The sequence below is a fragment of the Chelmon rostratus genome, chromosome 7 (assembly GCF_017976325.1).
Source record: "Chelmon rostratus isolate fCheRos1 chromosome 7, fCheRos1.pri, whole genome shotgun sequence".
NCBI lineage: Eukaryota > Metazoa > Chordata > Actinopteri > Chaetodontiformes > Chaetodontidae > Chelmon > Chelmon rostratus.
This window is the reverse complement of record NC_055664.1, coordinates 13,743,384-13,758,808: the sequence shown is the minus strand read 5'-3', so window position 1 is coordinate 13,758,808 and position 15,425 is coordinate 13,743,384. Positions and strand designations below refer to the sequence as shown.

The 15,425-nt window shown below is 46.5% G+C and overlaps 1 protein-coding gene across 1 annotated transcript in view; it reads right to left on the bottom strand.

The window, feature by feature from the left end:
* Positions 1 to 14,179, bottom strand: part of LOC121608870 (rho guanine nucleotide exchange factor 17-like) — a 60,811-nt gene extending 46,632 nt beyond the window's left edge. The window contains exons 1-2 of the mRNA XM_041940278.1: positions 13,955 to 14,179; positions 8,456 to 13,820 (exon numbers count right to left, since the gene is read on the bottom strand). Of these exons, the coding sequence (XP_041796212.1) occupies positions 8,456 to 13,717 (5,262 nt within the window). The 5' untranslated portion in view covers positions 13,718 to 13,820; positions 13,955 to 14,179. The remainder of the gene's footprint in view (positions 1 to 8,455; positions 13,821 to 13,954) is intronic.
* Positions 14,180 to 15,425: the final 1,246 nt, after the last annotated feature.

Here is a 15,425-nt window from a genome sequence, read left to right as displayed (position 1 = left end):
AATAAATTACAGGTGAGACGCCGTAAGGAGCTGTGAGCAAAGCTTTACAAATACCCTCACTAGTCTGGACAGAAAGGTTGTGCAGTGATCAAGGCATGTGTCACCTTACTTTGATCTAGTTTGCCTGCATCAACACACCAATTAAGGTTTTCCTAGTGTTATCCTGCTACCATTAAAGCCCTGCACTTATCTTATTTTGTTTGGAAAGGCAAACTTTACATACTATAGGTTGAATCACAACTGTAATTTATCAGTCTGTGTTGCAGAGGAGGAAAATGACATCTATTTATGTCAAGTATCATCAAGTATCACACTAACTGCTGAAATGAAGAGTAAATTGGATGAAAGTTGAAAGAAATAGCACTAAAAATGTTTTCTCTTTTATCCGTCAGGCATCTCATGTGAAGTCCACACTGCACAGTGGTCAAACTAAGAAAAATAACTCCACAATACAAATATTCTACCCTGATAACTGTATTGCACCGATGATTTGTTACCAAAAAACTTGACACTCATGAGACTTAATTCCTTCATCAAAACACAATCTGAGCCACGAGCGGAGAGTAAACTGACAGCAGCTCACAGTGATGTCATCCACGAGCTGTGGATGATGTAATGACACCGTGGGGGTGCGAGCAGCATCGAGCTAGCCATTACAAGACTTCTCTAACCTCGGATTGGGCAGCCAAAAGTCCACACATGCGCACAAACACTGAATAGAAACGAAGACATTGATGAAATCAATTTTGTCAAAAAAAACACACTACTTAACTGAAAAATATCAAGAAAAGTTAAACAGACACTCACAGCAACACATAGAGGACCAACACCACCTGCCTGTGAGGCTGCTTTGGCCTTCGCCGCTGCCGTCTCTCTTTTCCCATCATCCTCCTCCTCTCCCTGCGCCTTAATCCGAGACCCCAGCAGCCACTCAGGAACGACGCTCTGACACTTCCAGCTTCTCCCGTTCCCATTTTGACGCGAGTTTCTCAACCGGCAGCTAGAGCACGATCCAAACCGGCGGACTGATGCCATGAGACGGAGGGGGGAGAGGGTGAGAGGAAGACGAGGACAGAAGCAGAGAAGGGAGGAAGAAGCAGAGTGTTTCTGCTGTCATGTTTCTCCGGATGACAAAAGACGAGTGAGAGAATCGGACTGAACGGCCCGGTCAACCCACAGTTAGACCGAGGCCTAGACCCTTAGAGTGTGTGTGTGTGTGTGTGTGTGTGTGTGTGTGTGTGTGTCCGACCACGCTGTAAACTATGTTATGCTACACGTTGCACGGGTGACACAGTTGTCCCTTTGTGTGAGTGACTGTGGGAGACGCAGGCAACACGTCGCTGACCATCAGTCGCTGAGAGATATGCGCATACACAGACCCATACTAGCATATGAATGCATGATAATAGGCCGCCAGGCTGTCCGCTCTCTCTGCTTAGCAGGGTGATGGCCTTTGACTGCTACTGCTTAATAAACTATTCTTCTTTGGTTCAGCTTTGGATATCCAACACAGCGTTTCTTTCTTTTTCATTACAAGCTATTCAAAACATGCAGACTTTCATTACTGCCCTGACTGACGGACAGTGTGTAAAGCAGAGTATGTCACACAGGAACCAGCTAACTGGTGGGCAAAGTGGGGTTTGATAATTGACAATTGAATTGAAATTAATCTTAAAATGCCACAAAAAAAAAAAAAAAACACTCATCACAAGTTCCCAGCGTTCAAGGCAACATCTTCGAATTATGGGAGTCATCCAAAATCTAAAAGTTTGCAATTATTTAGAAAGCAAAAAGACATCAAATCTCAATATTTGCAATGCGGGGGATGATGATTAATCCTTCATCAATCCAAATGGAGAAAGTTGAATCAACTGACTTCATCATCACATTGGTTAAACTCTGACATTTTGTTGAGTATCTGATATCACAGCAGTTTGTTGTGCTGTGCAGCTGCGACTGCAAGTTGGCAAGTGCAATGTAGGCTAGTGTAGAACGATAATAATAAAGCAGCTAATTGCAATTTCTAACTTCTCTCTTTACCTCCAACAAACACAGCACACAGATGCCCACCAGACTATTCAGTTTAAACACTGACAAGCAAAACCAATGGACCGAGTCTGTGTGCAGCTGTGCCAGTAGGACCTGCAAGTTGTTATCCTTCCACTTCTTTTTGGTATCTGGAATGGATTTTTTGTGGCATGTTAAGCATTTTGCAGCATTTTTACAGAAGCTGTTTTTCCATTTTCTTTCCTTTTATGAAGAAATCAATTTGCACCAGCTGTAATGTAAACCTTAGGGGATTCCACTATACGGACATGGCAGCCAACATTGCAGCCCTGCATTAGGTGAATCAACAGCAAACTGAAAACTGGGATTCTCGCATTCGGCACCCTTGTGGCCACGTGGACTGCAGATGTGGGACTGGGACAGAAAGCTGCAGGGAGGGCTAACATGACTGAGAGAAACCCAGCCTAAGATGTACCATCCTGTATGGCACACACAAACACTCTTTAACGGATCACCCCCACTTTCAAAGTCAAGTAAGAACCAGGTGAAACCATTATTCATTATCCATTATTTATGTCACTTACCAACACATACACACACTTTAGTATGTTGAAAGCTGCCTGTGCACACACACAAAAAAGCTGAAATAGCAGCTCTGCTAGAAAGTGCTGTTTCAGAGGAGGCTTTCCTTACATAAGCAAACTGCTCTGTAATTACACTGGGTGGATCCACGCAGGCCGAGAGAGACTTAGAAAGAGACAGTCAGGAGGGGAGTGACTGGGGCAAGAGATGAGGGCAACAACGAGGAAAAGGAGATAGAAGAAGAAGGCGAATGGCCACGGTTCACAGGTTTAAACCGTCACGGCTTTCCACTGGCGAGCTGCGGTGAATTTACAAAAAATCCTTAAAAGGGAAAGTTAGAGATTCTCAAAGCCTATTGCAACTGTCATCAGCCGAGAGCAAGGACATCCAGAAATGTTTTCCCACAGTTTTTTTTCCCCACTGTGAGAAACCAGATGCAGTCTGATGCTGTGATTTGTTCGCAGTGACACAGATGTCAGTTGAGCTGCCATGCATTTTTTTGTCAGATGCTCACAAGCGCCTTCAAAAAAACTTTGATTATTCTTACACTTGTTAGACCAAGGATTTGAATCTGAATTACCTTTATTAGTATTGCTAGCACAGGCTAAACGTGGTCTGCAGTGGAGACTTCTTCAGTCCAGTTTAAAAAGCACGAACATGTCTGAGGGAAGTTGAAGGAAATTAGTTTGACATTTTGGGAAATTTGCTGATTCCAGCGCTATCTGTATGCTAGGTCACAGCATGCCAGCAGCCTGTTAGCTTAGCTTAGCACAAAAACTGGAAATAGTTTGCCTGATTCTGTCCAAAGGAAACAAATATGCATCAACCAGAATCTCTAAAGATCAAGAATTAACATGTTATCTCTCATTCGTTCAATCCTAACAAAAAAAAGGAAGCGCAAAAAGGTTTAGAGGTGCTGGTAGGTGGATTTTGTTAGCTTTGGGCAGTGCCAGGTTAGTAGTTTCCCGCTGTTTTCAGTCTTTATGCTAAGCTAAGCTAACCAGCCGTTGGTTCCAGCTACGCAGAGTATTCACTGTAAGGACTGGAGAGTGCAAAGAGAGTCATATCCTTCCACAAGAGGTAAAGCAAGGGACTGGCAGAGAGGAAAGTAAGTGTTAAGGAAACAATATACCGGACTGATTTCCGCTGGCATGCCAACTGAACCACAAACAAGCTTACACACACACAGTTGTCCACGGTTTGTTATCTATCAAAATTACCTCAGCATCTCTAAAACCGGCCTCTTAAATCACCCCCCCAACATGCTCTCACTTAGAGGAACACAAAACATTTTGGTTGTGCCTGTCCCAAAAGCAATACACCAGATCCGAGAGAGAGAGAGACAGAGAGAGACAGAGTTACAGAGAGAGAGAGAGAGACAGAGAGAGACAGAGAGAGAGAGGGAGACAGAGAGAGAGAGAGAGTCACAGAGAGAGAGAGAAAGTGAGCGAGAGACAGAGAGAGAGAGAAAGAGAGAGAGAGAGAGGCCAAAACTGAAAGGGACAAAAGCAAACACCTATTGTAAATCAAATCAATCAATTCCAGCTGCCAGTAGAGTCATCCATCCTTTTAGCTTCAAGCTTTTAGGTACAGTTTTCTGCCTCTACTGACAAGAGAGTGAGAATGTCCACCTGCCCATGTGTCACTGAATCATTGAATCCACAGATATCTGCAGTGTGGCCTTTTGGTCTTCTGATTCATCCCACCTCTTCCTTCTCATCTGCTGAGACTCAGAGACCTTCAACCAGAACAAACCACATCCCCATCCTTTCATCTCTCCTTCACCTTTACCTCACTCAGCATCCCTCACTTTTTGGACCTCACTGAACCTGGGCTGACCTTTTCATGTTAAAAAAGGACCCCTGGCACCCACACTATGTCCTTTATGTTCATGCGCGTAGTGTGTCCTTTAACTTTTACTTTTAAGTCTGCTTTCAAAGGAGCAACTTATTGGATGAGCTCCTTCCGCTCCATTGATGACAAGATAAAAAGGTTTGATGGTGCACTTTCTACCACAGGCCACCCACGTCATCATTTTTTTTAATTTTCTTTTTTTAAAGCAACATTTTTCAAACTTGTGCAATCTGTGCCACTTGTGGCCCAAAACAGTTGCTGCACTGATCTCCAACTGCAAACTTCTGAGAACATCCATAGTCTGAAAGCCATAATCCTGTTTTAGTCTCTCAATAATTAGTTCAAACTGACCCAATGAGCCAAGAGCAAACTAGCTCAATGCCGCAGTATCCGGGCATCTCTACCTTTTCCTGTTCCTCTCCTGCAGCAGAGGAGAGAAAAGACAAAGAGCGGCCGGAGGGAAGGTATTTGATTCCACGTGGGTGGCCCGATAAAACAAAGTCAGTAATAAATCTGAAGTTATAAACACTGTGCTTTTAGACCTAATCCATGCAGAGCAGAGCACAAACCAATCCTACTGTCTCCATTCCTTCTTTCCTTCCCTCACTCTGTCTCCCATTAGCACTGCTGCGAGCATCCTCTTGACGCCTGCACTGGCCTCATCAGTCGGATGAAAGGTGATACATGGATGAAGGACGTTCAGGAATATGCAAGAGTACAGATAAAAATATAACTGCAGCAAGAACCAAAACTTGGTGTTGAATCACTGACCACTGTTAACCTTGTTTACTTCTTTCTTATCACATGTATATTTTATCCTATATATCCTTTAAGTAGGTGGTTCTTGTATAGATGCTTGTATCAAAGCAAAATTAAACTGATGCATTTGAGAAGCTTGGCTTATTTGTTAAATCAAAGAGCATCAATTTAGAGAAAAAAACATTTAATATTCCTACAAGTAAAATGCCAAAAAAGTATTGTTTTAGTACCTGTCCAGAAACTCACCGCACCTAAAATGCATGGCTGCTAAAGCATGAGTCACTGAGTCTTAAGCTCTTTTGGGAGGCTGAAGACTGTTATGCAACAAAAGGAGAAGGAAAGATGGGTAACATTCCTGCTGCCTGCTAAAGTGAAAACCGCTCAAACAGTTCAGGAAACACACACACACACACACACACTTATTCAAGAGGAATCATTATTATTATTATTCAATCACTATTTGTTTGAACTTGTCTGTTCAGCTGCTCTGAACGAAGAGCTGTTCTGTATCTGAGAAATGCTCATTTCACACGGCCTGAACAAGCTGTCCTTACATTTAACACGTTCAGTGGACAACTTGACAAAACAGTGCACGCAACGGTGAATGGAGCCAGCACTCCTTTCTTCCACTGGGTTTATGTTGAAGTTGGTGTGATAACACCCTGTTATCAATTTTTTTATGTTCAAATCAATGTTAATACGTTATTTGTCCCGAATCGGGCGCCGTCTGAGGCTCCAAACACTTCGGAACACAACACACAATAGTTGAGTTACAGGATTTTCTTCTAGCAAACCAAAAATGGTAAACATTAGTCAAAATGTATGCTATATGGTTCTGAATACTTCAGTAAATCACAACATATCAAGAAAGATCAAGATTTTATTTCAAACATATGACCCACCTCTGGTTCAGCTTAAGACTGGCCTTCTTCTACCGTCTTCTCCCATCCCCTCACCCCCCCTCCCTCCCTCATCGTTTCATTCTGCAGCTCCTTCTCAGTTCTATTTTGATCCTGTAAATTTTTTTCAGCCAGCGAGCGTTTCCTTCCAACTCTTCTTTTTTTGTCTCTGTCTTTCTTTCCCTCTCTTACCTGACATTTGGCTCGGCAGCCTGCCTCACACCAAGACAAACGCTATGACCTCACTTCACTGCAATGTTCCAGAGAGACAGAGAGAGACAGCAGAGGGAAGAATAAGATAACATGAGGAGGAACACTGGAGAACTGGAAGAAAAAAGACAAATGGGGATGAGGTGAAGGTAAGAGCTGAAAATGCAGCACACTGATACAGTATTTCAGACTTAGATTACAAACTTGAGTGTCTGGACGAATAACAAAGGCGATGAGATGGGAAGGAGGAAAGATGGAAAAGGCACAAAGGAATAGTGAAGAAAAGTAAATGAGAAACATAGATTAAGATGACAATAATGAGAGATTTTAATGTCAGGCACTGTGCTGTGAACAAACCCCACTCAGGTCTCCAGAAAAGGAAAAAGCTCTCTTCTTCTCTCCCTCTCCCACCTGCTTTCTTCCTTTCTTTCCTCCTTCCTTACTAGAACTTGTCTGTGCTCCATGTTAGCTTGGCACAGTTGTCATTATACACACACACACACACAAACGCACACACACACACACACTGTGCAGCACGGCTGTGCTCTAAACACACCGTGTTGGCAAAACTCTTGGCTCCAAACATTTGAACAAGCCATTGATCCTTCCCAGACAAACTACAAGCCCATGCACACATGCGGGCAAGTCGCAAATGTACACACACACTCGACACAATGGAGTCCAAGCACACACACGCCAGCCAGCAGTGCTGGACATCATCAAACACTTCAGTAACCACAACAACTTCCTATTTCCCTAAATCCATTTCCTGCCCGTTGAGGTCACTCGCCAGCTACTGCTAATGTTGCTACAGCAACAAGAACAGACAATAGAAAAAGGAAATAAAACAATAAACAACTAGTGAAGGCCAGGGCAATAGATATAAATAATATCACAGGGCAGCAAAGCAGCTTTGTGAGGGAATGTCAAGAAGGGACAGACGAAGGAAGGATTTTCTTTTTTTTTTTTTTTTTGCAAATAAAAACAAAATTGTCCAGATTACTGAAACAAACACATAGCAGAGCTGAATGAATGCATGGCTGCAGAATAGTCACTGCCATAAAAGACAACATAATGAAAGCAAAACCCTGCATGATGTGTCTGCAACCTTCTGTCCTGAGCTCAGACGGGACGGTAATCCCTGCGTTGTTTTTACTGTCTCCACACCTATTCAGAGTCACACCCATGACTGTATAATAACTTTGACTTCAGGCAAAGACCTCCAGGAGAGATAATGTGTGTGTGCACTAGGTAGCTGCGTCTGGCAATGAATCACATACAGAAAGGACCAATGACAGACACATTTAGTCACCAGAGCTCTGCACAGCATTATCTGTATGTAGGTTTTTGCAGGTTTAAGTTTCTAATACACTGTAAGTTTATTGTAAAATTATTGAGAATTTATCTGTAGAATTATCATGATATTGATTTTTTGGTCACAGCCTGATCAGTTACCCTTTGTGTTGCTGTGATACAGCAAGCCAGAAGTGTCCTAATGTTTAGACACTGCTGAGTAAACGCAGCATCACACACCCAATCTGTGTTTGGGTGAACTGTTTATTGTATCCCTGCTCTATGACTCCATAATTCTGACACAGAGACAATCAATATTGGACGAAACAAATAAATGGAAACAGACACACACACCCAGCGGGTCTTGGTCTACTCCTTAATGCCTTTTGTCTGAGATGTGTTTAATCAAACTAATAACATCCTCTGATGTTTGTTTAACACTGTTCAGCCCTTAATGGCTTCTGTATTGTAGCACTGCTCCCAAATGCACTCTAAAATTAACCATAAGTCCCGATTCACAGCACTTCATAAAAAGCAGAGGCATGCAAATGGGCACCTTTGGGTTTAGTTTTGAAACCATGAGGCACCTGTACAAGACAACTTCACTGGTTGGTTTAACTCCTATTACCACAAAACACATATATTTTCCATTATTACACTGGTGTGTCACCATATATGAGACGTCTGAAAAGGGTAAATCACTTACACTTCCGTTCTCACTCACTTAAGACAAACCAAATTTAAAACCTGACATGACATGAATTCAAATAGACCATGCAACAGGAGAGCAGACTGTCACACACTCACACATGGCACTGAAAATGGTAAAGACTGAAAAAATGTGGACTCACCACTCTGGGCTTGGTCCTCTGTGGGGTTGCGGTGGACACAGTGTCCTCTGTGCTCTTCTTCTGTGGTCCAGCTTCTGTAATTCCACTGGTGCTGGTCTCATTGGGCCCCTCTGAAGCCGGCATTGAAGCTCCATCCCTGGCCGCTGGAAGAGGCCCTGGGCCCTCAGTATCCTTCTCAGCAGTGCCCAGAATATATTTCTGGGTCACATCCTCCAGAGATGGGGCCTCATCTCCTTGAGGCTTAGTTAAGGTTGGAGGCTCTGCTTTAGGTCGGATGGCGAGGCAGTCCGCTTCTTTCAGTGGCTGGAGGTGTGGAGGTGGGGAGATTGGGATAAAGGTGGCGGGTTCGCTGGCATGGCGGACATGCTTAGGTCTGGTTTTAGGTTTGGATTGCAGTGGGGGGAGAGGAGGGGTGTGGTCGGGTTGGTTGCTGTGATCCTCTTGCACCTCTGAACCAGGTTCTGGTGGCTCAAATGGGTCCTCATGAGGGAAGAACTGAGCCAGCCTGTTTGGACGCTTTCTGCAGGGCCGGCGAACCATTCTAGGGGACAGAACCCCAGCTAGCTTGAGGTCAAAGTTAAACTTCTGCACCTCATTCTCATCTCCATCTTGGTCGATAACATCATCATCATCATAATCACGGTTATCAGAGGGGGGGGTGCACTCTGACTGGGAGCGAGTCTTCTTGACCTTATTACTGGTGTCTGCATGGTGATGCGGCTGTGTTGGCAATGCATGTTTAGGTTTAACTTCGGGCTCCCACAGTTCCTCTCTCTGCTCACTCAGGATTGGCTCACTGCTAGAAGGTGGGATCTGGCCAGGTTGATCTAGTTCACTGATTGGCTGAGTGCTGCCAGTCTGACTTTTGAACTGAGGGTCAGTCTGGGAAAGTAAAGGGGCATCGCTACGACGACTGGGGTCACTGAATGACTTCTTCTTGGGAACTTTGCCATTGCCATGGTCATCGGTCATCAGTCTGTCCATTGCACCCGGCTCAGCTACGATGCTCCTGATCACCCCACTGTAGTCATGAACGGCATCATCACGGAGGCCGCCATCGCTGTACACTGACAAGTCACTGGCTACACTGCCCTTGTATTCAGACAAGGTGGCCACAGCAGAGGCCTCTGGAACACCTCCTCCTCCTTTGACAGATAGAGATCCTAACAGGTTGCTGTCTACAGAGGAAAAATTGTTACTCCCTTCTTCGGCCACAGAACAGCGCCGCTGAGGCATGGGGTCACTGAGAGAGCGGTAGACTGTAGACTCCCCATTTCCAACAGCAGTTATTGTTGACTCTGCATTACTGCCATTACTGGAATCAGAGCCTGTGTTGTTACTGCCAGAAGGGGAGAACTTGCGCCTTCGACGGAGAGCACTTGGGGTCACAGGGCCCTCAATTCCTCCTCCTGCGGTGCCTGCTGACCTCTGCGACACAGCGCTGTTGGTGTTGATCTCTTCACTGGTACTGTTGACATTGCCGATACCAGCCGTGCTCAGCTCCATGATGATGCTGTCGCTCTCAGCCATGCGGGCAGGGCGAGGCAAGGAGGGAGGCCCGCTGACTTCATTCAGACGATTTGTACAATTCACGCTCTCCGCCGTCCCTTCTCCCTCCTGCTTAAACCCTTCCACTTCATGGAGGGCTGACTGTTTCCACATGGTAACAGGCTGCCCTAGCACATCTCTAGCAATTCGTGACCCTAAATTAACCCCTGCCGACCTCAGGAATGACCTCTCGGAGGGGTCGCTGGGGCCCATCTCTGGCTCTGTTACAATCCCTTCATCTGTTAAACTAGACTCATGGCCTGAGAGTTCATCCACAGAGCGGTCGCAGAACATGCTTTCCTCCGAGTCGCCCTTCAGTAAGGCTCTCTCCGTCTCTCTGCTCTGCCTCTTTGCCTTCTCTCTGTACTCTGTGCCCCTGCTGTTTAACTTCTCAGAGTGCATACTTTGTCCATCCCTCTCCGTCTCCCTGTTCTCTCTCTCCCTCTCATGTTTATCCCTATCGTTTGTGTTCTTAAACTCAGCCTCTTGATCCGTCCTCGTCTCATCCTTCACACTCACTGCTGCTTTTTCCTTCTCCTCTTTTGTTTTCTTGACCTGGAAACACTCATCCCCCAAACTATCATCAGTTCTCCTTACATCTGCATCATCATCATCGTCGTCGTCTTCCCTAGTACTCATCTGGCAGATATCCTGAATGACCTGCCTGGCTTCCTGCACATATCTCTCCTGCAATGGAGGTATCACTTCTTCATCATCGTCATCATCAAATACATAACCCCTCATTCTTTGTCCTCTCCCAACCCTAAAATCACCCCCATCACTTTCTACTTCCCTGTCTGACACTGACACACTGCCTCCATCCCTCTCTCCATCTAAGTCAAGCTGCTGCTCAGAAGAGCTCCTCTTTGTGGTGCTACTAGTCAGGTAACACCTCACAGCTGCTGTGGGTTTGTCTGAATAAGTGAAGGACTTTGCACGCCGCAGGGTGGCAGTCAGGTCTTTCAGTGATGGGCGACGACCAGAAGGCAGAAGCGTCCCTCCGTGAGTCCGTGAGCCCATCCTGTACACTGATGACCCTTCCACAACCCCGGATTTGTCTCCAGATGTTTTACGCACCTTCAGCTCTGACAGGTCAGATTTCAGAAAGCTTAAGAGCGACATCGTTTCTGAGGTGATATCAGGGTTGGACATGGATATTCGGCTTTTATTATTACCATCTACCCCATCCCCATCTGTTGTCCTCTTTGCCGTTGTCTCATTACCCCTACCCCCTGTGGATACTCCACCATCTCTGGCAAGTACGCTAGGTAAGGGGGTGACTGTAGGCACAATCTTGGGGCGCACCCGCAAAGGGGTACGGGAGAAGTTATCCCCATGGCCAAAGCTTGGGGAGCGGTACATGGTGAAATTACCATGGTAAGTTTTACTCAGCATGGACGAGGATGCAGTTCTGCTATTTGCTGCACGGTAGGTGCAGCTAGCCTGGTCCTCCTCCTTCAGCGTCTCAGTGCTGGAGTATCGGCTGCTGCAGCGTGAATCACCAGGACTGGAAACAAATGGGGGGATATTGACCTTTGACACCCGTGATACACCAGGAAGAGCTGTGGACGTCACAGATGATGAGATGCGCTCCCATTGCTGCACCCTGGCTCTATGGCTATGACTGCTGGCGTCTCTTGCCGAGTGGATGCGAGATGTTGTTCCCACAAACTCCCCTCCTGTGTTTTGCTGGTGGTGCCTCTCTAAGTGCTCCATTGTCAAGGCTGTGTCACTGTCGCTGTCTTCTGATTCGCCATCATGATCATCATAATCATCACGGCCTGTTGCTAGAGCAGCTCCACTGACCTTCTTCTTCTTTCTCAGCGAGCGGCGGCGCACTGCCTCTCGACTGTGGGGGCCTAAAGAACCAGGGCTGTCCTCTTCACTGCCTGAAGACCTGCCAATCCCCTTGGCACCCCACCAGCCATTTTTACTGCGGGATAAATAGCTGCCTCCTCGCTCTGTGGTGGCCCTTTCTCCCGCTCTGTGGGAGATGGAAGGAGCAAGGCCGGAAGGAACACTCCAACTGCCTCCTGCACCTCCTCTTCTTCTCCTGGTTTGCTCCTCCTCTTCGTCTCCAGAGCTGAACCTCCAGCGGGAGCTGAGGGGAGAGGCAACTCTCGCTGGGGCTCTTAGCTCAGTGGAGGGAGCTACAGGCGAGGAGGAGGAGGAGGTAATGGCTTTATCTGGAGCTGGAGCAGAGGAGGGGGGGGAGGAGGTGGGGGCTGGTGCTCTAGAGGAGCTATGTGAGGAATGTAAACTATCCCTGGGCAGCCCGACCCCCTGTCTATCCCTTTTCTCCCTCACTGTTGACTGCTGAAGAGAGGAGGAGCAGGAGGAGGTGTCTGTGCTCTTCGATCGACTCCAAGACGAAGTAGCAGGGGGTTGAAGGTCAGAGCTGGGGTCAGATGTCAATCCTGTCGTCCTGGGGGTCTTATGGGCAGCCTCTGCCTCAGTGCTGCGACTATGAGATCTGTATGGAGATGGGTTAATCCTATGGTGGCGACTACCCCCAGTGCAACCGCTGCTGCTGCTCTGAAAAGTATTTCTGCCAGAAACTTTGTAGTTATTAGAACTATGTGTCTCTATTTCTGCATCCTCATCATTTGAGTACAGCTGGTGGTCAGCTTTGGAATAAAAGTCCATACCGTAACAAGAAGTCTCTTTAGCAGCACTGCCTTCTCTGCTCTGCAGTCCCACTTTGCCATGCAAAGACAGGCTACTGGCTTCGTTAGCGGAGCTGCAAGGTGAGAGTTTGTCACTCCTATCCGAGAGAGGAGCACTCTCGCTAGGGCTGAGCTCGTGTAGATGGCCTCGGCCGGCTACCTTTAAATTCTCACAAGTGTCAGTCTTGTGCTGCTGCGTAACTTTGATTTGTCTCTCATCAAAAATGCGTCTAATTTTGGTGACACTGGGCCACTTGTCAGAGTGCAGGGGGATAAAGTCACTGTGGTGTGCAGAGAGATAACTTCTGTGAGATTTACAGGGTGGAGGAACCCCTCTACTTGTAACATCCTCTTCCTCATCTGTAGTCAAAGTCTTTCTGGGATCAGAGGGACATGCATTGATCTGTGAATAATCTCTCTTACCAGAGTTGCTGCAGATGTCGGTTGATAAACGTGTAAAAATCCGCTTCTCGCTTGTCTCCTCCGCGTCCGAGCCTGACACAGAGTCCGTGCCAGAGTGAAACTTCTGCAGTTTGTTGTCTGTGAGAGACTCTGCAGCGTTGCTATCGCTATCCTGGAAACATCCACCACCGCCGTCCTCGTGAAAAGATTTGCGGAGCGACGGAGACCCGTCTCTCCTGGAGCCCCTGGCCCGGGGAAGAGTGCTGCTCCCCCGCGTCACTGCTGCGCCGTCTCCCGGCGAGGCTCCGTGCGTGCCGCTGCTGCTGCTGCTGCTGAACTTCTCAGTGAGCTGGCGGATGGATGGAGAAATAGAGGAGAGAGGAGCGGAGGAGCCTCTCTTTGAATCTGCGGTCGGGAGGCCGGCGGCGGTGGCAGAGATTTTGGAAACTTTTCTTGACACACTGACATTACGCGTCGCCACGGGTTGTTCTGCTCCGCTGGGCTGCAGGGGAAGGGCGACGCCAGCTGCCTCCAAATCCTCTGATTTGTGTTGCTGGTCTTCACTCCTGTTGGCGCCCCAGGACCCCAACTTTTTGAAAGAGACGCTGCGGTACACAGCCGCATTCTTCCCTTCTCTTCCTGCCATTGTTCATGTCTTTGTTTGTTAGAAATTCACGCACACATTTTACCTCCACGGACATTACAGATCCGAGCACCTTTTGGAGTTGTGGTCCACTTCCCCCCGCAGCCTAACGGCATGAAAACATGAAGACAATCACTTAAAAAAAACACTGGCAAAGCTTCAAGCTGCAGTGTAACGAGGTTAATCAAGTGATAAACTGTCCAGTGAGTACATGACTGCTGCTTTCTTATCAAAACTTACATGTTGTTGATTCCCGAAACCGCATCCGCGCAAGGAGGAAAAGCGCTACAACTTTTTTTTTTTTTTTTTTTGGCCCAAAACTTTCCCCAACCTGTTCACAAACACAGCTTTTCCATTGTTGCCCCCTTCTGTCTCCAAACCTCTTCCCATAGCCAGGTTAGCGCACATGCACGGGCCCTGCGCGTCATTTACTGTTAGTTCCCAAACTGTTTGTGGATTCCCTGTTTTGGCATGATTTGGTTTTCCGTGACTTATGTTGTTTTTTGCATGTTAATGCCTGAGATAGGGCAGAGGGGGTGGGCGGGACTAGGGGTATAGGGGCTGTCATAGCCCCCTCGGGGATTGGGAGGAAAAGCTTTTTCTTCTTTGATAGGAGAAGGCAGATACTGTGGACAAACTGCATGTAATTATAGCCCTTTCCCTTGCGAAAATGGCAGCAGCACTGTCAGGAGCTTTAGACAGAAATTTCAAAGCAAAAGTTTGGCCCTGCATCCAAACATAGAAACACCCCCGTGAAGATCAGTACGAAACACTATTGATTTCCAGGATATTGTGCAAATGTTTGAGTATTTTGTCTTTGGAGGCTCTCAGAGGAGAGTCTGATACACTTTGATTTAACACCACAGTGGTAGCTGCATACTCAAACATAGCTCTGTGCCACGGGGTGTTATGGTGGTGTTGGTAAATCAGAATGTTAGCATTCAGGGGGGAGGAAAAAAAACAATGAAAAAAGTTTCACTCAAGTACAATAACCCCTCTGTGGCGCTTCCCATGTGGCTGTCTGGTTAACAGGTCCTTTTGTTCCTGAGAGGAGGACATTCCCTCAGAGGAGAGGCCGGCTGCAGCGCCCCCTACAGCCTGACCTGTTAAATGTCAGGTCATTTAGTTCGGATGCTGCATTTAATGCGTCTGTCTCTCGGTTCAGTCACACTCATGCAGGATTCAGTTGTTTTCAAGTGTGATAGGACTTTTGCTAAATTCTCTACTCACTTTTAACCAATTAGCCACATAGGGCTATACTGCAAAGCATCTCCACTACACATTCACCAACCATTGGCTGTTTGTAAAGCTCAGGTTCATTCATTGATTGATATCACTTTTACCCAATAAATTCCAAGGAAATCTGTACCACACACCCTTCTTGTTGCCACCTGAAATTGTACTAATCTCTAAGATGGAAAAGCAAACTTGTGTCAGGAAAGTTGTGGGTTGCAGTCCAGGAATGATCAATATTTACCCCTCAGATATAAAATGTAAACATATAATACACATGTCAAAAAGCTAATGGTAAACATGATGATGCCGTAAAGCTTTACAGTGAATTCTAAGTGCTTTGCTTTCCTTTTGAGTGCTGTTTTCTCCTCAAAACCCAGCCTGTCCTTGGTCTGAGCATGCTGAGAGGACAGGGAGAGTAAAAGTTCATGTGTTGTGAAAGAGAAGCAGGAATTTCTGTTCATTCGAAACATATTTT